This window comes from Rosa rugosa, chromosome 5 (assembly GCF_958449725.1).
Source record: "Rosa rugosa chromosome 5, drRosRugo1.1, whole genome shotgun sequence".
Classification (NCBI taxonomy): Eukaryota; Viridiplantae; Streptophyta; class Magnoliopsida; order Rosales; family Rosaceae; genus Rosa; species Rosa rugosa.
The window spans coordinates 7,417,837-7,442,237 of record NC_084824.1 but is presented as its reverse complement, the minus strand read 5'-3'; the positions used below and the strand labels follow the sequence as shown (position 1 = coordinate 7,442,237).

Genomic DNA, 24,401 nt, shown 5'->3' with positions numbered 1-24,401 from the left:
TTGAATTTTTTCTTGATACAGCTTACACTAAACATAAATATGACCGGAGCTTAGGAGCACAAATATCTTCTCGCATAGTGTTTTAGTGAAGATTAAATGGGGTTATGAAATGGACCATGAGCATCCCTAATTTAGGAGAACAATCATAATCATGTAGGCCATTAATCATTTCAACTGAGGATTGGATTTCAAAATTGTAGGGATAGGATTCAAGTCCTTTTTGTGGACAGAATGTCCACAAAGTGCTTAATTAGTAGTTTGACTAAAACCTAAGTACACTTTGAGTTGTGACAACATTTTTTTTTTTTTTTTTTTGGCAAAGTGAGTTGTGACAACATTGAACATGGTGTCTAATATTAGAAGCCCTTCCGTTATTAGTTTAAATTAGTACCTGTCTATTGTGCTAGCTACAGAAGCCATGTTTTAATCAAAGAAACAAACTGTAGTTGGCTGTTGGCCCATCACTATTGTCTACCCTGATAATAATAGTGATAATAAGCTTGGTCTTGATCTTATTGTCTTCAACCTAACAGCACGAGCATTGATTCCACCTAAGCCTTGTCTTCAACTAAATGCATTATTTGAGAGAGGAGCATCCAAATATCGTCTTGTGAAAAATATGTTCGGGTTCGTCTTAATTTGTTCATTTCGGTGAAATAACAGGAAACAGATTAATAAATTTTTACTGACGGAGTGACGGTGAACTGAATATGCTCCGCCGTATAGATAAGGGTCGGGTCAAAAGTCAAAACTCAAACACAAATGAAACCCAGAACCCCTTTGGTTATGTGGGGCAGTCGAATTATTGGATCCCAACTCATGTTCACGTGCGCCACGTGTACGGGTAATAATGGGCCCTCCCTTTTGTCTCTTCTTTCCTTTTAAAGGTGGAAGCAGGAATGGTCAAAATACAAGGCACTGCACAATCCAGCAGAGCAGGAGCACAATAATACCATGCTCAGTCACGTCAGAGGAGGAAACAATGAACAACCTTGTAATTTAATTCAAAACCAGGGGCATTTAGAACTTACTAGGACACGTGTCAAGTGGCGGGTCATAATGTCAGGTGCACAGAAGCGGAGAATGGCAGAATGCAATGTAATATTCTGCTGTCGGCCACACAGAAGAGTGCCACGTCATCACTCTTTTCGGGCTTTCTTTCCTCTAATGGGCCTCAGGTCGGGTCAAAACGGCAGCCTTATCGTGCCCACGTGCGCCTCCCTAATCCACAACCCCACCACCACAGGAGAAGTCCGATTCTATTCTAATCAAAACGAGTGGTGGGGGGGGGGGGGGGGGGGGACCGCGCGTGGTCCCCACGCGGCGCCATCTTATAAGTCATCCAATAATGGAGTGCATGATGATCACAGCCCCGGAAGAACTGCATATCCAAACACACACAAACTCCACATCGACGTGGAATCTGGTTGAGGATGTGGTTTCAGTTTCATGATCCATGGAGATTTTTAGCTGGTTTTTGCTTTAGGGCTTTCACTAAATTAGAATGTGGATAGGGAATGGGTGATGTTCGCACAAATTTTGTATTGTTTTTGAACTACGAACTTAACTGCGTCAATTTGAGCTATTTTTTTTTTTTTTAATTGAAAGTGAGGTAGCAAATCAACTTGGTTACGTTAGCAAGTTAATAACACACTTATCTGGTCAGTATCCAGACCGAGATTCACGAGGGTATCCCAACAAAGCCAAAATAACCCTCCGCCGAAGACGCACGAATCCGAAAACCTCTCAAATCTACTGGCCACAAATTGGTAGGAGTTGAAACTCAAATGCTAGACATAGAGCTTTTTTGCTAGGCTACTCAACCAACCTTACCACACTAAGTGATGAACTTGAGCTAACTCGAAGGACAATTTAGTAGCGTTATCATCAATGTAAAAGTTTTTTGTTCAAGACAAAAATATGCAACACTAAGTAGAAAATGGCTAGTCTTTTATTCTAGTATATACACTTTTTTTTTCCCTCTCTTTCCTAAAGGGCAAAAGAAGATCATGTTAAATTAAGGTGACTGGTTCTTTAATATGTTAAACTAGTATATAGTGGTTAGGTCAGAAGATTATGTTGTGCTAGGTGGCTACAAGGCTGCTGAATCTAATCTCTAAGAAACCCTAACTGCACAGCATGTAGTATTAGCAGTTAAGGTCAGGTAATTACAATAATTTGCATCTTTTAAATATATGATCTATTCTAAGATTCACCCATAAAGCAGTTTTGCTTAACTAAGAATCTTGTGAAATGTATGGCTTGGGTAGAGCTTTTAGAAGAGAACAAAATAACCTAAGATTCAAGAACAATGATGATTTGCTTATTGGAGCCAAAAAAGCCAGAGTTGCTTTGGGCCTCTCTGTCTGTTCTTTAACCCAATCATTTGCATCAAAGACAACAGTACGGGCCTGGCACAAGGCGCTTTAATATCACAGGTCTACATTTCAAGGTGCTTTTTGCTCAGCCTGGAGTCTTCGCTTCATACAGCAAACGGAGGGTGTCCTACTATGAGACCAAGACACTTCCCTACAACATGTAACAAGACCTCAAGCAAAGGGTAGTTGCAAGGACAGGTCTTACTCTGGTTTCCCTACAAGCACATTGATGTTGCTCATGAACAAGCACTTCCACAACCTCGAACTCACTCTCCAAGCCAACTAGCATTGTCTATGAATCGCGCTAAGTTCATGAATGTGCGATGCTCCAACCTGTGCTGCCCATTTGAGTACAGGTGAGCATTTCGTTAGCGTTTTCCTTTGGCGTTGACAAGGCATGAACTTTCCAATAATTCGAAGGTCGACACATTCATTTTTGTATGACCGGAATCTGTAATATCCTCAAAGTAATTGAATGGTAGTCGTGAACAAGAAATTATGAGCAATACGACTGCTCACACCTTTAACATGCAATGCATGAAATACAGAAACAGGAATTTTGCCAAAAGCATCTATTTAACTATTTAAGTCTGACCATTAAGATAAGGATACACATATCTGAGTTGCCCAACATTGAAATTACAAGGAAAAACCCGATACTAAATCTGAATGTTAGTTTGAACGCAAAGGGAGCAAAAGAGTCGCTTTGATCAGTGCTTGAACACCAAATATTCGTGACTCATAGTTTACAAAAAGGGTGGTACTTTTCCACCAGATATCAATTCAAGCTGTACTCCAAAGGGTTAGAGATGGACACTCAGCACTCCAGCAGACATGATTGTCAGGCATGGTTTACTCAAAAGATAGTTGCTACTAGTGCTAGTGCAACCATAATCACTCAGCCAATTTGCCACCCCAAGAAAGGAAACTTTCCTGTGATTCGAATTCCTACAAAAGCAATTAAGAAATGCATTACCATAAGAGAAAATGCAAAGAATATATAATTTGGCTAATTCAATAATATGTAAGAACCATGGGCGGAAAAGACAACGTACGAGCTGGCTAAGTCGGAAATCTGGAAGTGTTCCAAGTTCCATGTTAGCAGGATCGAGGACAATATTTTGGCACTCCTCTAGATCCTTCTTTAAATCATCTGCTCCTAGCTTAGCATAATCAGCAAGACAGGGTTTGACCTGTGCTAGTTCACCATTTCCATGTTCAACCCTAGTTGGAGATTGGCTCTGAAGAAGATCATCACATAAAGACAAGCCTTCCACAAGTTGTTGTGAATCCAGCAGATTCTGTGACTCACTGTCCCACCACTTTGGATATTCCTGAGTATGATTTACATTGTTGTTTATTGCTTCATCATTTGGAATCTCTATGCTGTGTTGATCATGACAGCCAGACTTTTCATATTCATGATCAACTTCATCTTCAACAAAGTCCATATCACGATGCTTCAGTTGCATCTGTAAGTAAAAGTAAGCCAACATCAGTATCTCTTTATGTAAACCACAAATTAGGGAAATAGTATATGCAACTAAAGAACTTGTTAAGGAAGAATATAGCTGCAGGACAGTATTGTTTAGATTGCAATGGATGTGTGCTTTTGTGTTTCTAAATTAATACAAAAATAAAAAATAAATAAAAGGAAAGAGGAACCATACTTGAAGAAAGGGATCTGTGGAAGCAATATGAGTATCTTCCCCCAAACCAAGATTAGAATGTCTCCTTTCAGGGCGTGGAGGTTCAGGAGTTATTGACTTGGGTTCTGTGCAAGCAGCAGGAATATCTTCTCCCAAATTGAAAGCAGGGTCCAGAGTTTCAGGAATCACCGACTTGGGAGTAACTGGATCTGCTTGAATCAAAGGATCACTAGTTTCAGGAGAATTTTGATCAGTTTTATCAGCTTGCTTGACTTGCTGTTGCTGGTAATATATTTTAGAAATTACATACTCCCCATCCTTCTCATCCTCATCAGTTCCCAGGTGATATTGATGCATGACCCAATTGGTCTTCTCAGCTTTGCCTCCTTTGGCCATGCTCGTATACAGAACCATAATCTTCTTGCACCCTCTTTGAACCCCATCCAAGATCACTGGTTTAGTCCTTCCAGTCTTGTGCCAGCGGATATCACCATACTCATCATCATGTATTTTTCGACGCTTTCGAGTTCCAGTGTTGTAAGCCTTAATTGCTAAATGAAAGAAGTGGGATACACTTCCATCTTGCTTAATACCTAACAATTTAATTTTGGAATCAATTAAATAATATAAGCGTCACACCACTAAACCAAAACATATATTTCCCACTTTACCTGGTAGTTTCTTTGGATGGGAACATAAGACTCCCTCATCATCATCAAAGTCTGTGATAAATGCATCAATAAAAGGATGGGGTCTCAAATCCCCTGCACCAGTTTTTGCAAGCAAGTGCCATATAATCTCTTGATCAGTTGGATCAAATTTCACACCCTTGGGTAATCCTGGCCACTCTTGAGCAACCTGGAAAGAAATTGCAAATGAGCTCACTTTCCAAGTTGTGCAATATTTGTTCAAATAGAAGCACTAATAAACAGAAATAAACTTAATCAAGAATATCGTTGGGCACACATATCAGCTGTTTACTATTCAATATGGTTGATATTGGTGATTATATGAAGTCTCATTCACAAGTTACGACTAGTATTCTTGTGATGCACAACATCAAGGCAATTCAATATCAACATCTGACCTCATGGACATAAAAAAAGTTTGAGATTAGAAGGATACTAGATTTGATTGTAAACCTTGAAGGGGATGTCAGAGATATAAGCAAGACGGGATGTGTTATCTTAGTTTTTATTTTCGTGTTGGTTGTGCGAGTGTGTGCTGAATTCACATTGACTGCTTAATCAGGTAAGCGATTTTAGCCCTACTAGTGATGCACTCTCTTAAAAATATCAGTTTGACCAGGTGAACATCCCTAGATCCTGATACAGGTGAGATCTTCAACAAGTCAGAAGACTGTATAACACTATCTCTTGGCATTATCAATTTAAACATACTTAACATAGTAAAAACATCTGGAGTCGCAATATAAAAAAGGAAATCTTACATCACTGTTGTCAATCATATATTGGCAGTTTGGGCAAGCTCTAGTTGGGTTGCTTTGCCATTTGATTCTTGCAGGATCACTTGTAGATGCATTCCTGATTTTTGTTGCGATTCTCTTTTTGTCCACCAACCACGAAGGTCTGCATTGATCATACAAATAATTAACAGTTGAAACAGAATGTTCCCGTCAAAAATGATTACCAGAATATTGTATGCCGAACCAATTAGAATCAGATATTCTAAAATGCAAGTACAGTGAAAAATATACAAAAAGACATTATTAATAGTATGAGAATGATGATTCCATCATATTCCAGAATCAAGTACAAAACTGCCTACAATTATCAAACTGTCAAGAAAACTACAGGTCTCGACCGTGTATCAGCATATCGTAGTTATATGGAAAGTCTACGTAACCAAATGGAACGAAACATTGAACTTTGAGTTTGACTAGGTCTTTAAAAACTGTTAGTAAATACATGACTCCTTGCAGACGCAAAATCTTTTTTTGTTGCCGAAAACAACTTGGAGTCTCTCTTCAGGAGACCACAAAATTCAAGCTATCAGCAATAAACTCCCGACTAAAGGGACGTAAACCACGCAAGTAAAATGCGACTACAAGCGATACACAATTCAAGAGAATAGGCATCCAAGCAGTCTGCCACATTGGAGTGTTTCACCGCAACAATAGCGAAAATGGATATAACAATGACTAGATTACAGCAGGGCAAGGCCACAGTAGCTGCTCTTTATGCTCGCAGCTAAAAGTGGGCACAGTCTCTTTCATCATTTGCAGCAAAAAAAAACTACACACAACTATCAAACCCTCTCTCAAGTCTCAACCTTTCTTCCAAAATCCAAACTGGGTCATCGTTTTAACAAATCCCACAAACAACATTGACCGGCAGCCCAATGAAACAATATTACAAAAACTGAAGCAAAATCCTGACTAGTTTGTACTAAAGCTTCGAGCTTTATAATCTATTACTTCAAGAACTGATTTTTACGGAAGCTAAAACTTGAGAGTCATCCAAAAAAACGATCGAAATGAGATAAAGAGGAACTTACCCAGCCATGGGTAAACGGCGATGATGACGATCGAAGACCACCGACTCTGTGGCTCTTCAGGTTTCTGGGTTCGGTTGACCTATTGACTCGAACAGTCGTGGGGGGTATATACCCAACTCGCTTTCCTTTTAACTTGTTTCTTTTTAATAATTAAGTGACAAAAAAAAAAATTAGGGTTTGAATTTTGAAAACGTGTTCCCGGTAAAGCAGAAACAAAAGAAATGCAAAATTGAAAATTGAAATAGAGGAGGGAGTTTATGTGTTCCCTTATCATCTGCTTCGTGGTTCCTTATGATCAACGGTCGATCTTGGGCCATCGTTTGAGGACTCTTTTGCCAAATAGTTATCAACTCTTTTTTTTCTTTTTCTTTTTTCATGGAAATTGTTCATCGCTTAAAACTGTAGTAATTTCTTGGGGTACCAACTGCATGACCTGCATTCCACCTAATGTGACACAAATCACAACGAATTTGATAACGAAGGGGGGAGATGAATTTATGAATCAATACCGATTCATTTCTTCTCTTATTCCACTCGTCTCCGATTCATGAATTTTTTATAGTCCAAGTAAGTAAACGTGCCATAAATGACATGAATGTGCCACATCAATTGGAATGCATATGGTAATAGAAAAGATGGTTCATCTACTAATTGACCATTAGCTTTGTCAGGCAAAGGGATTTGGTTATTGTTTGCAAATCCCAACGTATGCATAAATAACAGGTTAAATTTCTTCATCCCCAAGCGACCAAAAGCAACCTAAATCTTATGCAAAAATTTAACGAGAAACACACAATTCGCTCACTTGGTTACAAATTACAATTTGATTCAAAAGTTGTATCGTGGGCTAAGATAAGTGTATTATTGTTTGGTAACTATGTATCAGTTTACTTGTTACGTGTTTTGAGAGAAAATATAATCTTTATTAATTGTTGAATAAACTAACCATCATTGGAACATGCAAGATGCTGTGGTTACATTGTTTGTATTATTAGTGATGAATCCAGTACGTGTTGAATACAACTCAACATAAGAGAGGCCTTATGGTAGATACGCTATAGGCCTATAGCCCTTCCCCAAGAAATCAGAAATGATCGTGCCTGATATTTAAAACCTAATACTTATTTTTGTCTTGAGCTTAAGAACGAGTTTATTGTCATGTCATGTAATGAGTAATTTTACGAGGAATTTTGTTGTTGCATTGGAGGAGGGGATCTAGTAGTCGCATCCAATCATATTTTCCCACACTAGCTCCATAATGGCTAATTACTTATTACAATTAAGGAAGTTGACATCGAACTCGTGATCGGGTTGAACCAGCAACGGCCCTAGAACAAGGGCTGGGCCTTGGCCCGATTCACAGGCCCACTCGATAATACTGAAAAATTAAAGTAAAGTAAAAACTAAACCAGAGAAGCCGCAAGATTTCAATTCCCAAAATTTCCCCAAATATTCTTTCTTTCCCAGTTCCCACTCTCCTCTCCTTCAAATCCCCCACCATTCCGGCCACCATGAGCTCCGCCAGAGCCAAGAACTTCCGCCGCCGCATCGACGACGACGATGATGACGACGCCGCCGATACCCCTTCAACCACCTCCACTCTCAAATCCCTATCGAAACCCTCCTCCTCCGCCAAGCCCAAGAAGCCTCAGAACCAAGCCCCGAAGCTCCTCAGCTTCGCCGACGACGAAGAAAACGCCACGCCGTCTCGCTCCTCCTCCAAGCGCGACAAGTCGTCTTCTCGCCTCGCCAAGCCCTCCTCAGCTCACAAGCTCACGGCCGCCAAGGACCGTTTGGTAAATTCCTCCTCCGTCTCTTCTTCTCTTCCCTCCAATGTCCAGCCCCAAGCCGGAACTTACACCAAGGAAGCCCTCCGTGAGCTTCAGAAGAACACGCGAACCCTAGCCAGCTCTAGACCCTCCTCCGCCGCCGAGCCCACCATTGTTCTCAAGGGCTTGATTAAGCCCTCCGCCGCCGAGGCCGTGAACGGAGCCAGAGAGCTGGACTCCGATGACGACGAAGTGCAAGGGAACAAGGATAGGGTTGATGCCGAGTCACGATTGGCTTCCATGGGGATCGACAAGGATAGGTCGGAGTATCCTGATCAGGCCACCATAGAAGCCATTCGGAAGAAAAGGGAGCGGCTCCGGAAGTCCAAGCCCGCCGCGCCGGATTTCATTTCATTGGATTCGGGGAGTAATCACGGCGCGGCGGAGGGGTTGAGTGATGAGGAACCGGAGTTTCGGAACCGAATTGCAATGTTTGGGGAGAAGATGGAGGGTAGTAAGAAAGGTGTGTTTGAGGATGTTGATGATAGGGAAGTGGATGGTGGTGGATTGAGGAAAGAGAGCGTAGTAGTCGAAGATGATGATGAGGATGAAGAAGAGAAGATTTGGGAGGAAGAGCAGTTTAGGAAAGGGTTGGGGAAGAGAGTGGATGATGGGTCTAGTATAGGGGTTAGTGCTAGTGTTCCTAGAGTTCATAGTGTGCCACAGCCCAAGGCTACTTACTCCGCAATCGCTGGGTATAGTTTGGCACAGACTCTGCCTGGTGTGTCGGGTATAGGAGGGGCAACAGGAGCATCACAAGGTTCGAATGCTATGTCCATAAATGAGCAAGCTGAAATTGCTCAGAAAGCTTTGCAGGAAAATGTGAAGAAACTTAAGGTACGAATTGCTGTTCTTGTTGAATTTGATGAGTTTATTTTATTGGCATATGTGCTTGATGCAAGATCATATGGGATTAATAATGGAATGAGATATTGGCTTTCAGTAATAGTGTCAGGCATGTATGACATATATCATTTTACTAATACTATGAGTAGAATAGAAGTTGGTTACTTTTCACTAGGTCTGTGGGTATTGCCTCAATTGGCATTAAGAACAAAACCGTAGAGAACATAACTGCCTTTCTTGTATGCATTTCAGTAGCTGAATTGCACCCCCTTGGCATTTACCATTTAGTTCTTTTACTTGCTACAGAAAGGTAAATGCCATGTAGTTCTTTTCCTTGCAACAGAAAGTTACATGTATCCAATCTATACAAGGACCAACAATATCTTTTCTGACTTTCACTTTCTATATGGTCTGGCAATAGTTAGATAGATGTAAAGATGTCTTTATGGCATGAAGGAAACAACTGTTTTGGTTTTATCAACATGCAAATACTGCAAGCCTTTTTGTTTTAACCGGTTTAGATATGTATTTCTAGGTATTGACATATTGGTCAAATCAGTCACTTTCGTGGGTAAATCACTAATCGCAATCCCTACCTGAACAACTATACGTCTGCAAAAATGTGTGCTACATATGTATATCAGTATATGTGTGACATGTATTTTGCTATGTCAGGAAACTCATTTATGGCACGATTAATCCAGAATATTAAATTTGTGTTTGGAGCATATGTATATGTTAATATGTAGACTCAAAATATATTAAATTATTGTTTGTTTTGTTTTGTACTTTTGTTCCTTTATTTACGCCTTTTTTTTTCTTTTCTTGAAAAACTCTCAGGAAAGTCACGGAAGAACAAAGATGTCACTAACTAAGGCTGATGAGAATTTATCTGCCTCACTATTGAACATTACTGCTCTTGAAAAGTCTCTGTCTGCTGCTGACGTGAAGTACAAGTTCATGCAAGAGCTTCGCGACTTTGTCTCTACCATATGTGACTTTTTGCAGGTATGCTATAATCAGATCTTATCTTGCTTGAATATGAGCTCCAAATTTCCCGAGAGTAGCGGCTATTTATAAATATGGTTGACTGCATTATTCTAAATTCTTTGCTGTTACCTCTTATCATTCAACTCATTCTCCATTAAATCTCGAACACATACACACAAGCACATGTATAAGTTCGTAAGAAAGGAGGAATACAGAAGATGGAAGAAGCGACCAAACATTTAGTAGGAAGTTGGGAACAAACATTTACTGCTCATGCCATCTTGGCCAAAAGAAGACAAAATCCACTTCCCATATTACAATTCATGCACCATAACCACAATCCTAGTGTTATAAATTTACATAATTTCTAAGATTAGCTGCGTTACTTACTTTATATGGCAACCCAAAAGGCCTTATGGATTCAATCATTGACACCTATTGCAGATCACTGAATTTCTTAAACAACAATATCTTTTTATGATATTGGTTGGTTTGACCCCATTAATTTGCAGAAATTATTTTTCTTCCATGGATTCTTGTATATACATTATTTCATCAGAGCACTTCATCTATTATGTCTGTCAATCAGAGGCCAATCTCTCGCTCTTCCCCCCCCCTTCTTTCTTTTACCTGGCGTTACTGAGTGAAAGATGAAAAAAGCTAGTCCTATGAATGGGTTATGAATTGCATCGGTTCCTCATCTTCATCATTATTGTCATTATATTCACTCCCTCTGTCACCCTCATCTTCTTCATAATCAAGATCATCACTACTATGAGTATCTTCATCCTCACCGACTTCTCTAACAAATTACAGCGGCTTCCTACTTTAACCATGCATAGATCATTAATCAATATTCTGCTTTAGTTAGCATATTTGACTGCTCCTAAGAACATGTTAACAGCTATCTGGCAGTTGATTTCTCACTACATTGGCTAAAAGTATCTAATTACTTAAGACTTGTATTAAATGGAGGCTTCTAACTCACTATAATTGAAAATGGAAAATGGGTTACTATTGATATTCTGTGTGCTCGTTGGTCACTTTGTTTATGTTTACTTATTTTCAGGATAAGGCTCCCTTGATAGAGGAGCTTGAAGAGGAAATGCAGAAGCAACGTGATGAACGTGCATCAGCTATTTTTGAAAGAAGAATTGCTGATAACGATGATGAAATGATGGAAGTAGAAGCAGCTGTAAATGCAGCAATGTCTATTTTCAGTAAAGAAGGTACCGGTGCTGATATAATTGCAGTTGCTAAAAGTGCAGCACAGGCTGCTTCTGCTGCTGTGAGAGAACAAACAAATTTACCAGTCAAGCTAGATGAATTTGGTAGAGATATGAACCTTAAGAAACGTATGGATATGAAAGGCAGGGCTGAGGCTCGTCAACGCAGGAGAAAAAAGTATGAAGCTAAGAGAGAGTCATCCATGGATGTGGACAGTCCTAATCGGACGGTTGAAGGAGAATCAAGCACCGATGAGAGTGACAGTGAGAGTAAAGAGTACGAGTCACACCGCCAGTTGGTGCTTGGGACTGCTGATCAAGTTTTCAGTGATGCAGCCGAGGAATATTCACAACTTTCAGCTGTCAAAGAAAGGTTTGAAGAATGGAAGAGAGAGTATCGATCCAGCTACCGTGATGCTTACATGTCATTGAGTGTTCCTGTTATATTCTCTCCGTACGTAAGGCTGGAGCTCTTGAAGTGGGACCCTCTCCGTGAGAACACAGATTTTGTACATATGAGCTGGTACTTGTTTATACTTTTTATTGCTTGTTTATACTTTTTATTGCTAATTATTTCACACCTTCTATGTACACTTGCTTCTCTTGTTGGGCTTAGCCTGCTTGGTCAAGGCATCAGTAGCCGCAGTATATCTTTCATATGAGCACTGAGCACTGAGCACAGACAAATGTACTCATGCTGGTTTAAATCATCATACTAATAAGATCATTTTCCCCTGTTCAGGCATTTATTATTAGAGAATTATGGTTTACCGGAGGATGGTTCAGATTTTGCATCTGATGATGCTGATGCTAACCTTATCCCTGCATTGGTGGAAAAGGTTGCATTACCCATTTTGCATCATCAAATTGTTCACTGCTGGGATATTCTCAGTACAAGAGAAACAAAGAATGCAGTTGCTGCCACAAGCTTGGTAACAGATTATGTCTCTTCCAGTGAGGCTCTTGAAGATTTATTAGTTGCTATTCACACCCGTCTGGCAGATGCTGTCTCAAAACTTACGGTATAACATTTGAATAGTCAAACTAAATTTTTGAGTCATTTAAGCAGTGTAAGCACAAGATAGGTGTGCCTGTTTTGATATTGGTCCTATATGCTATAGAACAAATGTTGTTTGATCAAGGTTTTTTTGGACTATATCTACAATCTACTGGATAACCTTAGGTCTTAAGGGTGGGAAATTCTGATCGAGGAACTTACATGAATTTTCAATCATTTCTTATTTATAGGTCCCAACATGGAGCCCTCTTGTATTGAAAGCAGTACCAAATGCTGCAAGAATTGCAGCATATCGATTTGGCATGTCTGTTCGTTTGATGAAAAATATCTGCTTGTGGAAAGAAGTACTTGCTTTGCCAGTTCTAGAGAAGCTTGCTATTAATGAGCTTTTGTGTGGCAAAGTTCTACCTCACATTCGAAGCATTGCTGCCAATGTTAATGATGCAGTTACAAGAACTGAAAGGATTATTGCTTCTCTATCAGGGGTGTGGTCAGGTTCAGATGTCACAGGAGACCGTAGGTATTGCTACTGACCATTGCGCTTTAAAAAGATTAAAATTATCTGCCATTTAAAATAGCCTCTGCCGCACTTAAAACAAACAATTTTTTACTTCCATAAATTAGCTTGCTTACTGATATTAGCCGTCTGAATGTTATGTACGATTTTCTTAATCAACCTTTTTACTTATCTTTTTGTCCCTTGCATATGATGCACAATTCTTCAACTGATCTAATAAAGGCATGTTTTAACCCCAAATAGGTGTGCTCCAAATTTGCAATAAACTTAGCATCTCTTTTCCCTCCATTTCTCCTCCTCCCATACCTTTATAAAAGTCTTTCCTACCTTTCCAAGCAGGTTACTGCAGTTCATTTTAAGAAACTTTGTGCAATAAGTGAGGTTACCTTTTATTGTTTTTGGGGAATTAGGTGAGGTTACTTTAGTCGCAGATTGGTGAAAAACCCATCATCTTTTGCATGGACATGATGTTGAGTTGCCATTAAGGGTATCCCTCAAATGGTGAGAGGAAGGCCTGTGAGAGAGAGAGAAGCATAACTAACGGATTGTTCCTTTGAAGACCAATGAGCCCTTATTTTTTTTAATTTTTTTTTCCCTTTGGTGTATTGTTAAGTCGAAGTTGAATGTACTCAACATAATTATTTTAAGTCTGTTGAGCTAAGCTAAGTCTACATTCCCTTGAAAAAATAGTACTTCTCAATTTAGAAGACTCTCTGATGGCAATTTGTTTATGCAATTGGCTGCTGACTTGGTGTTTTTTTTAAGCATAAGTTTTCCTTCTCTCTCCCCGTTCCTTCTGGGTCTCTTTGATGTTTTGTTTTTACATACAAAGTACTAGATGAGTCTTGTAAAATTGGTTAATTAATACTTTTGAACGGTATGTGATCTTTAATTTTTTTTTTTAGTTGTGTCCTTTAGCTGCATATTTAATGTTATCTATTCATATTCTGAAAAGGAGATCTAATAGTACCAATAACAATGCAGCCGCAAGTTGCAATCACTGGTGGATTATGTGCTGACGCTGGGAAAGACTATAGAGAAGAAACATTCGCTGGGTGTGACACAAAGTGAAACTGGTGGACTGGCTCGTAGATTGAAGAAGATGCTGGTTGAGCTCAACGAGTATGACAAGGCCAGGGACGTAGCTAGGTCCTTCCATCTTAAAGAGGCATTGTGAATTTCGAGAATCCTGAAGATGGATATCTGGACTAGAACACACGTTAAAGGCCACCGGCCACAGATTTTCGACAATCCATCTGAGCAAAACAAGGTGGAAGTATTGGACCCTGTAAATTTCAAGCAGACAAGTCCCTCCTTATGTCATACTTGGACATACACAATCAAGCACAGTATCTTTTTTCTCAGAATATGGGTCGCTCCATTTCTGTTAACCATGGTAATTGATTAGAGCAGGATATCCCTTATGGGGGAATCAAGATGTGAAATTTTTGAGAGAAATGATAAGAGAATTCGTTTAGATAAATTTCCAATTGTTGCTTCTGGTTCAGGAATGCTTCTTGATTTCTGGGGGAGAGTTTTACTCCTGCCGTAGTGTCCGAAATGCTACCAAAATTTCAGTACATACTAGATGTTTTATGGGTTTCTGATTCTAGCTCACCTTTGTGCAGAAATGACCTGATTCTTGCCTAATGGCATGGTTAGTACTTTATGGTATTATTTTCTCTACTGCTTAATCTGTGAAGCAGTTCAACGAAGTAGGTGGCTGCAGATTGCTCAACAAACCCGCTCACCTAAAAACATAACCCATTTTCAGATGTCTACCTTGTGCTCTTAAGATTATTCATTAAGAACCCTACCAACGAAAATTTCCTCAGCAAAAGATTCTGATAAAGGTATTAGATTGTTGTGAACAAAGTTTCGTTGTGCAAGAACCTCAAGAAAAATAAATAAATTATCCTTTGCAGTTGAAATATTCGTCATTTCACTAGCAGTTGAAATATTCGTCATTTCACTAAACTATAAATTATCCTACTGCTCTATTCGTCTTCTAACTACTTGTGCTCTATCCGTCTCTCCATATTCAGCACTACTATTGTAAAACACACTTCAGACCAAAAAAAATACAAAATTGTTAAACACACTTATGTATGGTCCAATTAAGTTTTTCTATTATCCTAGGCTCTTAGCATAGCTGCCGGTGACGGTGACGTTTACCATGTCAAGTCGTTTTTACTTGATCCTTTTTAGGGATAATGAAGTGCTCTGAACATTGTAAATGATTGATAATGGAGTGGGTGAACAAAACGCATATGAGTATACGATTAAGATACTAAGTCATTGTTTGTGTTGACTAATTAAGAGGATTTAAGATGAATTTTATATCTATACGCTGCTGCAGATTTTAGCATAAGATTCAGTGATTCAATCGTGGTGCATATATACGCATTTGACTCGGAATCATTCACCATGCATTTCCAATTAAAACCTTATTGTCAAAAATTGGTTGATGATCATACCAAACCCTTATTGCCATTGTGGATTTGAGTACTTGATTGATTTAACCAATGATTGATAGCGCCAGGGTTAAGTCAATTATCGTACAGATCAAAATGTTACTGTACAATGACATTGATGGGAAGCTAGAACAGAACAGCTTGAAAGTACCATGCATGCAAGCAATTAGTGGTGACTAGAAAATTAAGAAGCTAATATACAGCTATACATATATATATTATTATAGTTTAGATCGTGTAAATTGAGTCGCATAATTGATTTTACATGTGATTCCTTAAATTGATGGAAAAAAATTCCATGTCACTACGTGGAGGTCATGGCTTCTAGATATAGAGTAATTAATCTATATACATTCAAGTGCACAAAAAGCATATATATAGGAGTAATGAACAAGGTTGAGATACCCACCCAGGCATTATTTGTGTTGACCAAGCTTGAGGATCCAAAATGGGATTAGTTCGTAGAGAAATTCTTAGGTGGGGGTTTCCCCACCACGTGACTTTAGGGTCACCCAATCAGAAGAAATGAAATTTTCCATCTTTTCCAAAACTGCCCCTGCTCTCTAAAGTGCAATACCCAAAAAACCCCATGCTGGGCAGTGGTCCGTGCGGGTGCCCTACGCAAGATTCTCTCTTAATTAGTTCGTAATTGGGATTCATTTGGCTGCCGTACAGATAAATTATTCAATGATTCATTCAATCATGGTGCATATATTCGACTAAAAAAGAAAAAACGTGGTATGCATATATATTGACCTAAGATCACGCAAGGCCTGAAATGATTGGGACTACCCATAATTAACTTGTTTGGTCTTATGTTTTAGCTTTTCACTTTGCATGTGTCATGTGTCATGTGTGTGTAAATATATATGGTTCATGCATCAAGCTCGATCTTTGGACTTTTGTCTTTTGTCATCTTTGTGTATGTTGCACGTTAAAAACCTAGCTAGATGACCTGAGTTGAAACTTGAAAGTGATAATCGTACCAGATGTAGGTGGATGCACTTTGGGCAATCGTTTTCTTGTTTAAATTGATCGATGAATATGGTCTATCAATGGTGGAATGTTCGTTCGCATTGTCGATCATAACATGTGGTCAAATCTAGCTAGGTGGTAGGTGGAAGTTGAACTGATGGGCGATGGCTCTCTAGCTCAGATTGAGCACATTCACGGAGCCCTTGTGTATATATATGTAGGTACCTGTAAATTATTAAGGTGGTGTACGTAAGTTAATTTGTGTAGATTCATTTACATCAGAATCAGATCATATGCATGATCAGAGTACATACTTACTACTGAGTACTTGGGTAGTATAAATTATATACATATTGATGGCAGGCTAGCTAGAACGAGTCGAACAGTACTGTACTGTAGCAGAGATTAATTACTAGAAGATTAAATGGAAGCCATTAGATTAAGGACATGACAATTCTTAGTTTCACCCGTTTGTGTTAATGAGTATATTCACCCTCTCTTGCGATTAAGACATAATAACTTTATAATTTTCTAATCCGACCATTAATGTTGTATAACGTAATACAAATATTAGCTCTGTAAAAAACCAATTAAATTGAAGACCTTTTAGTTATTCATTTCTATGAAATATATGGACGGTTCATCATAATAGCAGCAAGTGTTGTTAGAACCATCCATTTGTTTATGACGAAGTGGTGTTAGCTCAGTGGTTAGAGCACCCACTACCTAATGACGAAGTCATGGGTTCAAGTCACCATGGGGGTAGGAGTGAAATCATTTGATCCTCTTTAAAAAAAAACCATCCATTTGTTTGATTCAATTAGATAACTGAACGATTTCTGATTCGATTGATTTTTTACAGAGATGATCTTTAAAGGATTATTTAAGATATGAACTGTTGGATTATAAATTTATTAAATGAAAGTATGTTAATCGACAATAGGGGTGAATATGCTCATTCACCCTAGAGGTGAACTTAAGAATTGTTCTTAGATTAAATGTATATATATGTACGTGTTTGAATATTTACAGGGGGATGGAAGAAGTTTCCGTTGAGAGTATGAATTCCACATGAGAAAATGAGGATCTTGTATGTAGGTTTATAAGGCCGAATTTGGGCTACTCTATCCATTGCTAACTGATTTTGAATGTGAAACCAATATTATTATCGTGGTATCGGCTACACGAGCTCCATGTCACTATAAGTTGTCGTTATATATGACTTGAAAATTCACTCCACGTGCGAGAACGTGTTGAGAATATGAATCTTACATGAAAAAATAGGACTTGCATATGAGTTTATAAATATATGTGCCACTTCAAACTCCATATCGACAGGGATAGCAGCTGATATAATGATTTTGGCAGATCCACTCTTAACAAATATATATATATATATATATATATATATACACAGATCCTATCCAAAGCGAGGTCTCACTCTGAAATTAAGTACGCTTTTAGAGTTTAGGGTCACTTTTCGGTCGCATATCCACATCTCGACAATTCAGTTTTTAGGTACTAATATATAGATCATCTATGCAAAATTTCAATCAAATTGATGGTCGTTAAGGCATTGATAACTGCCTTAACGCTAGTACAGTTAAGGTTGGACAGATTCAGTTCGTCCATTGATTTAAGTGAGTTAGATACCTTAAATATAATCCATTTGGCTGAAATTTTACAGAGATGACCTATACATTAGTACCTAAAAACTGAACGGTCGAAATGTGGATATGAGACCGAAAAGTGACCCTAAACTCCAACCTCGCACTTTAATTTTAGAGCGAGACCTCGCTTTGGAAAAATATTTTATATATATATAATATATATATATATATATATATAGGGCCCTTCCACTAAGGGATCCCTTTTTTTGTTTTTCTAGGGATAGGGCATTAGACCAACTTTTCGATCACATTTCGGCATATCAACCGTTCAGATTTTAGGTCATAATGTGTAGATCATTTCTGCAAATTTTCAGCCAAATCGGTGATCGTTAAGGTATCAAACTAGATTAAATCAACGGACGAACCAAATCTGTCAAACTTGAACCGTTCATATTTATAATCTTAAATCGCCATTTTGAATACTTTAACGATAATCAATTTGGCTGAAAAATTTGCAGAAGTGATTTACACATTAGGACCTAAAAATTGAACGGTTGAGATGCAAAAATATGATCGAAAAGTTGGTCTAATGCCCTATCCCTAGAAAATACAAAAAAAAGGGATCCCTCACTAGAAGGGTCTTGTATATATATATATATATATGGAGGATCAAGAGAGGATGTCCTTAAACTCTTAAAGTGAGGATGTTTTTATTTTTAGGATGTATTTTAATAATCACAACCACTCATTCTTTAGTTACCTACACACATATGAATTCTACAAAAAATTAGCCAAATCAGAAAACATTTAACCATTTGATTAGCACAATGTTCGTTAAGGCATTGATAATTGTCTTAAAGCTAATACGGTTCAGTTCGTCCATTGGTTTAAGCGAGTTAGATACCTTAACGATCATCAATTTGGCTGAAATTTTGCAGAGATGATCTATACATTAGTACCTAAAAACTGAACGGTTGAGATGTGGATATGTGACCGAAAAGTGACCCTAAACCCTAACCTCACTCTGAAATTTCAAAGCGAGGCCTCGCTCTGGATAGGATCTGTATATATATATATATATACGAAAATGTTATGAAGAGGACGTCCGCAACCCAGAAAAAGTGCGGACGTCGCTCCTCCGGCCTCGATCGAGCGGCGACGGTGCGGCGCGGCTTGCCGGAGGGACGCCGGGGGTCGTGTGGAGGGGTCTGCGGTCTGGTGGAGTCGCCGGTCACGGTTTTGCAGTGCTGCACAGAACCTGCAACTGCAGGTGAGGTGGCTGCCCAGAAACCGGCAAGCCCGACCTCCTCCGACCTCGAACGCCGCCCAGAAAAGGTCTGGGACGCCTCCGGCCAGCCCCGCGCCGTCGTCGTCGCCTGGAACCGCCTGCTGCGTCGACGTCCGCACTTTAGCGAAAGTGCGGACGTCCGCTTCAGATCCTTCCTGTATATATATATATATATATATATATATATATATATATATATATATATATATATATATATATGATTTTTCTCAGGTAAGGATGTCCTTACCTAAGCTTATGGAACGGATTTACTGTTTTCACCCACTTTCCGATCACATTTTCACATCTTAACCGTTCAATTTTTAGGTCCTAATGTATGGATCACCTCTGCAAAATTTCAGCCAATTTGGTGATCGTTAAGGCGTCCAAAACTGCAATTTACACGAACGAACCGAATCTGTCGAACCGGAACCGTTCGTTTACATTGTTGTAATTTGCAGTTTTGGATGCCTTAATGATCACCAATTTTGCAGAGGTGATCTATACATTAGGACCTAAAAACTGAACGGTTAAGATGTGAAAATTTAATCGGAAAGTGGGTGAAAACCGGAAATCCATACCTAAGAAAAACTAAAGACGTCCTTAGTGTAGGCGGACTGTATATATATATATATATATATATAAATGTAATATGCTTGAATATGATATGTGACATGATTTATTGATCGAGCTACCCACTTCTTTTTGTGGGTCACACGCACTTAACACTCTAAGAACAATATATAATTTGTTTGAGCTTGTCGCTTTTTCTTTTTGGCTTCAACGCGTAGCTTTTAGCTAACTCGTGGTTAATGTGATTATATTTTACGCAAAACCAAATTGCAAATTGGGCTGTACCTAGTAGGCTAGTACTATATGTGTGTATATCTTATATATTAATTGACAATGACATCTCTATTATTAGCAAATAGCTACCCAAGTTTATATATTTTAATTTGTATATAGATTTATAAGGATATGAGAGACTTTATTTGTCAAATGATTTTGGATAGAAAGTCAAAAATATTTTATCAATTTCAAAAACTCAGATCGACGGAGTTAGCAGCTAATCTGATGATATAGGCAGATCGACTTGTAGTAGATATGAAGATGCAATATATTTGACATATTGATTGATCGACCTATCCACCCCTTTTTGGGAGTCATACACACGTATCACTCGAGAATAATACACAATTTGTTTGAGCTGGGCGTCTTTTCTTTTTAGCTTCATATCATGGTTAATGTGACATCTCTATTATTAGCAAGTAGCCACTCAAGTTCATATATTTTAATTAAAAAAAAAAAAAAAAAGAGTCATATATAGAATCTTTGTTTTTATTTTTTATCATCCTATATTGAACTATCTTCTAGAATACTCTTGACAGAATCATAGAATAAGATTATTTCAACAAAACCACGTGGTGTGGTGTGTTGGTCGAATGGCCTAGTCTGGAACCTCCAGGTCTAGCGTTCGAATCCCAGCTCCATCCCGTGGCCAGCAGATTTGAGGGACCATTTGGGTTCGTGCGTCTGCGGTGCAGTGGATTAGTCTGGCTTTGCCAGGCTTTCGCCGCAATGTAGGTGCAGGTGTCCTGACGCTGGGATACCACTGCATGGGTGTGTGAGTTACTAACAACTAACCCGATAAAAAAAAAAAGATTATTTCAACGAGTTATTTATATTTATTACATTCTAAATAAAAACAAAAAAACAAAAAATTATTTGTGTGTGGATAGAAATCCAATTAAGTGATTGAATTTACACCTCTATACTCTCACTCACATAGCGCACAACTTAAAAATCTTTTTAGTTTAGTACTTTTTTTTCAAATCAAATAAGGAATTAGGCGATATTAGTTCATCCGAAGCAGACGATGAAGGAAGCAAGTCCCACCCTCAACCCCGAAGGAGAAGGGTCTGCCACACTTTGGAAACCCGCCGCCATCCCCATATTTTATTTTATTAATAAAAAAGAAAAAATACAAAAGGAGGGGGGGCGACATAAACCTTACCCAAAAATACAAGGGAAACAAATAAAGCACAACTCCAATCAAGCATTACGTTGATAAGGAATGCCCATATCATCCATAAGCAAGAAAGAAGAATTTTAGTACCTTGAAGCTTCCTAACTTACAAAGAATTTTAATCGTTTTAGTAAATAGTCTCAACTCTAAACATTATTGTGAAGAGAAAACCTAATAAAGAAATTTATTTAATTTATTATAGTTTTTTAGTGATATTTTTTCTTATAATTTGAATATTCTCATAATTGTCGGACGACAAATATGTATAAAATATCAACACTCTATCACATTACATTGATTACCAAAGCATTGACATAAACTTATCCGAATCTTTACTTTGTTTCCCAAAACATAATCATCCGAAAATACAAGATGTAGATTCCGATCCCTAGCACGTACATCAGTACATGACTTGCACATAAGATTAGAGTAAGTAATTAGTTTTAGGACTAAGTTCAGTTTACTCGCTCAAACTTTAGGTTGAAAATCAGTTTGGTCCCTGATTTTTTTTTTAATTACGATGGTCCTTGCACTTCTAATTTCCATCACCCGCGTCCAAATTTTAAATTTAGCTCCGAACATGATATCATAAGCTGAGTTGGCACCGACATGAGGGCTCATTTTTCAGATTTTAGACCCCCAACAAGGGTAAAATGTCCAAACTACTCTTTGTTCTGATTTTGTTCCAATCCACACCCTCATTCGACCATCCACCTCATTCTTCTTCTTCCTCTGGTAATGGGGTTAAGCTCGAGTCAGATTCGATCCCGATGTGCAGGTTGTTCCGGCGCCGCCCCAATCTCTCCATTATCTGATCGATCTCAACCTCAAAACCCCAATCTGCTTTTTCGTCCTCTTCATCAAAACCCAAATGGTTGAGATAAGTGAGGAAGATCGAACCACGTACACATACAATAAGCCTTATCTTAAGCAACACCAATATATCATCATCTAGTAATTTCAATGTCTGCCACAAACATCTGCTAAGTATTTCAAGAATCGAAGACTCAATCAACTCAGAACAAGATTATCAAAACATGTGGTAAAGCATATTCCAGCAATCACTATAGCAGTATAGCTAAAAGATTGATGCTTATTACTACTCAAAGCTAAAACTAACCAGCCAGAGCAAGACTATGGTAAGCACCAGCAGCAACTCCCACAAATTTGAGCTCCTTTTCTGGTTTCAATTTGACCCGAATCGGAAAGAGCTCGTCGGATTCCGAACCGGTTCCGAGACACCCAAACGTGCCTCTCCCCATGAATACACATACCCATAACTTGAAATCAACACCAAAATCATTAAAGCTCAAACTTCATGAAATTCTATCATCATACTCTGTATGTTAGAGTCTTTCTTACCTGTGAGCACCACAGTGTGAGCTTCTCAGCCAGCTACCGCCACGACATCGTTTAGCCATACATGGGTCAAGACCAGAGCCACCACTCCAAGCACGACTATCATAACCTGGTTTTCAACCGGGAACTCGAACACCAAAACGAAGTACTAGCTGTCGTTCGACGCCGCCTACAGTTCTCGATTGCGCCGATCTCCGATTGGACTGCATTGCTTTCCTTGAGCTTTGGCGCTGCTGCTTCTTCTGGTAGGGCTTCGGCAGTTCTCCACCACCGCCGCGATCTGCAATGGTTGCTCTAAAACCTAAGTAGAGGTTTGGAAATTTTGGGGGTCGGGTGGGTTTGAGGTGCAGGGACAGTTCTGATTTCTGAAGGCCTTGCAGGAAGTGGAGGGACTGAGATGAGTGGAGGTGTTGGAAGAGCGATTGAGTGAGACTGGTTGAGTTTGGGGCACGATTTTGTCGGTGGCCGAAGTAGGACTTAGACGATTTAGGGCCAGAGAGTTGGGAGACGAGAGATGTGGCCTCCACATGTCATTTCTGAATTATCAGAGGGAGAGAGTCACTTGGGCTTTTTTGTTGAGAGAGAGAGGGCATTTTTTCGGGGTTTGGTTTTTTTTTGTTCTTTTAATTTTTTTATTTAAAAATATCGATCTTGCCCTTTTTGTGGGTCATACTGTCACTGCTAAGTCAGCTTGTAACGTCATGATTGAAGCCTAAATTTGAAATTTGGATGCTGATGATGAAAATTGGAAGTACAAGAGTCACCGTGATTAAAAAAAATAAAAAATATCAAGGACCAAACTAATTTAAACTTAATTTAGTTCCTAGTTAATCTCAATTTCTTGAATTGTATATATGTTTTTCCTTGGGTTTAGTTTTAGCAAACCCTAGTTGGCTAGTTGCAGTAAACAATCTCACTGCCCTAATATCTCATCATTTTCATTCCCAGTCCCCAATACAACATAGATTTTGATTCCCGATATATCCCCCATTTACATACATCCCCAGAATTTCTTCAAGTAGAAGACACCTGCAGCAATTTGGGATAATTTATTCCAATCAGTTTCTACAATATGACATTATGACTATTGAATCCCAGCTGAACTATGTTGAAACTTGAACGTCACATGCATGGATACAATCGTACGAGGAGTAGATGGATGCAGTCAGTGTACGTAAATCGTAATTAATCGTTTTCTGGTTTAAATTAATTGTTGAATATGGTCGATCGATGACGACATGACGACGTTCAATTTGTATAGTCAAGCATAACAATAAGTTATATCTTGCATGCCTGTAAATTATATATTGGGGAAACTACACCTACCCCCTTGACCAAACTCCAAAACACAAAAAACTCCACTACATTTGTTTTTAGACACTTAAGGACATTTTGTCTTTTCTTCTTCTTTGTTTATTTACCTTTCCTTCAGTAAAATTTAAAATTGACGGAGCGTAGTGGGCCCATGCTTTTGAATTTGTTTGTTTAAACATACTGCAGGTATAAATCCATCCTCTATACTCAAAGGTAAACAGTTATTTTACTATTCATAATTTCGATCGTCGATAGACTTGAGTTAAATGTTATATGCAAAAATAATGGCAAAGAATTGAAGAAAGAAAGAGAAAAGTTGAAAAAATTGAAAGATTATAGAGAAGGTCTTAATAGAGAAACTCCCAATTACTGGGATATCATCTATAGA

At 38.6% G+C, this 24,401-nt stretch overlaps 2 protein-coding genes and 1 long non-coding RNA gene across 3 annotated transcripts; 1 reads left to right on the top strand and 2 right to left on the bottom strand.

The window, feature by feature from the left end:
- Positions 1-2,923: 2,923 nt before the first annotated feature.
- LOC133712132 (SUPPRESSOR OF GAMMA RESPONSE 1) lies at positions 2,924-6,705 on the bottom strand. The gene is made up of 6 exons (XM_062138224.1): positions 6,545-6,705; positions 5,478-5,616; positions 4,699-4,885; positions 4,049-4,620; positions 3,434-3,850; positions 2,924-3,326 (listed from the first exon to the last, which is right to left on the bottom strand). Exons 1-6 carry the CDS (start codon positions 6,550-6,552, stop codon positions 3,273-3,275), a joined length of 1,377 nt encoding a protein of 458 aa, XP_061994208.1. The 5' UTR covers positions 6,553-6,705; the 3' UTR covers positions 2,924-3,272.
- A 1,249-nt stretch (positions 6,706-7,954) lies between these two features.
- LOC133708880 (transcriptional repressor ILP1) lies at positions 7,955-14,580 on the top strand. The gene is made up of 6 exons (XM_062134441.1): positions 7,955-9,210; positions 10,060-10,227; positions 11,279-11,958; positions 12,178-12,457; positions 12,684-12,973; positions 13,955-14,580. Exons 1-6 carry the CDS (start codon positions 8,056-8,058, stop codon positions 14,145-14,147), a joined length of 2,766 nt encoding a protein of 921 aa, XP_061990425.1. The 5' UTR covers positions 7,955-8,055; the 3' UTR covers positions 14,148-14,580.
- A 7,069-nt stretch (positions 14,581-21,649) lies between these two features.
- Positions 21,650-23,350, bottom strand: LOC133709759 (uncharacterized). Its single transcript, XR_009846364.1, has 2 exons — positions 22,703-23,350; positions 21,650-22,620 (listed from the first exon to the last, which is right to left on the bottom strand). It is a non-coding gene; the product is annotated as an uncharacterized LOC133709759 (long non-coding RNA).
- Between the last annotated feature and the right edge of the window lie 1,051 nt (positions 23,351-24,401).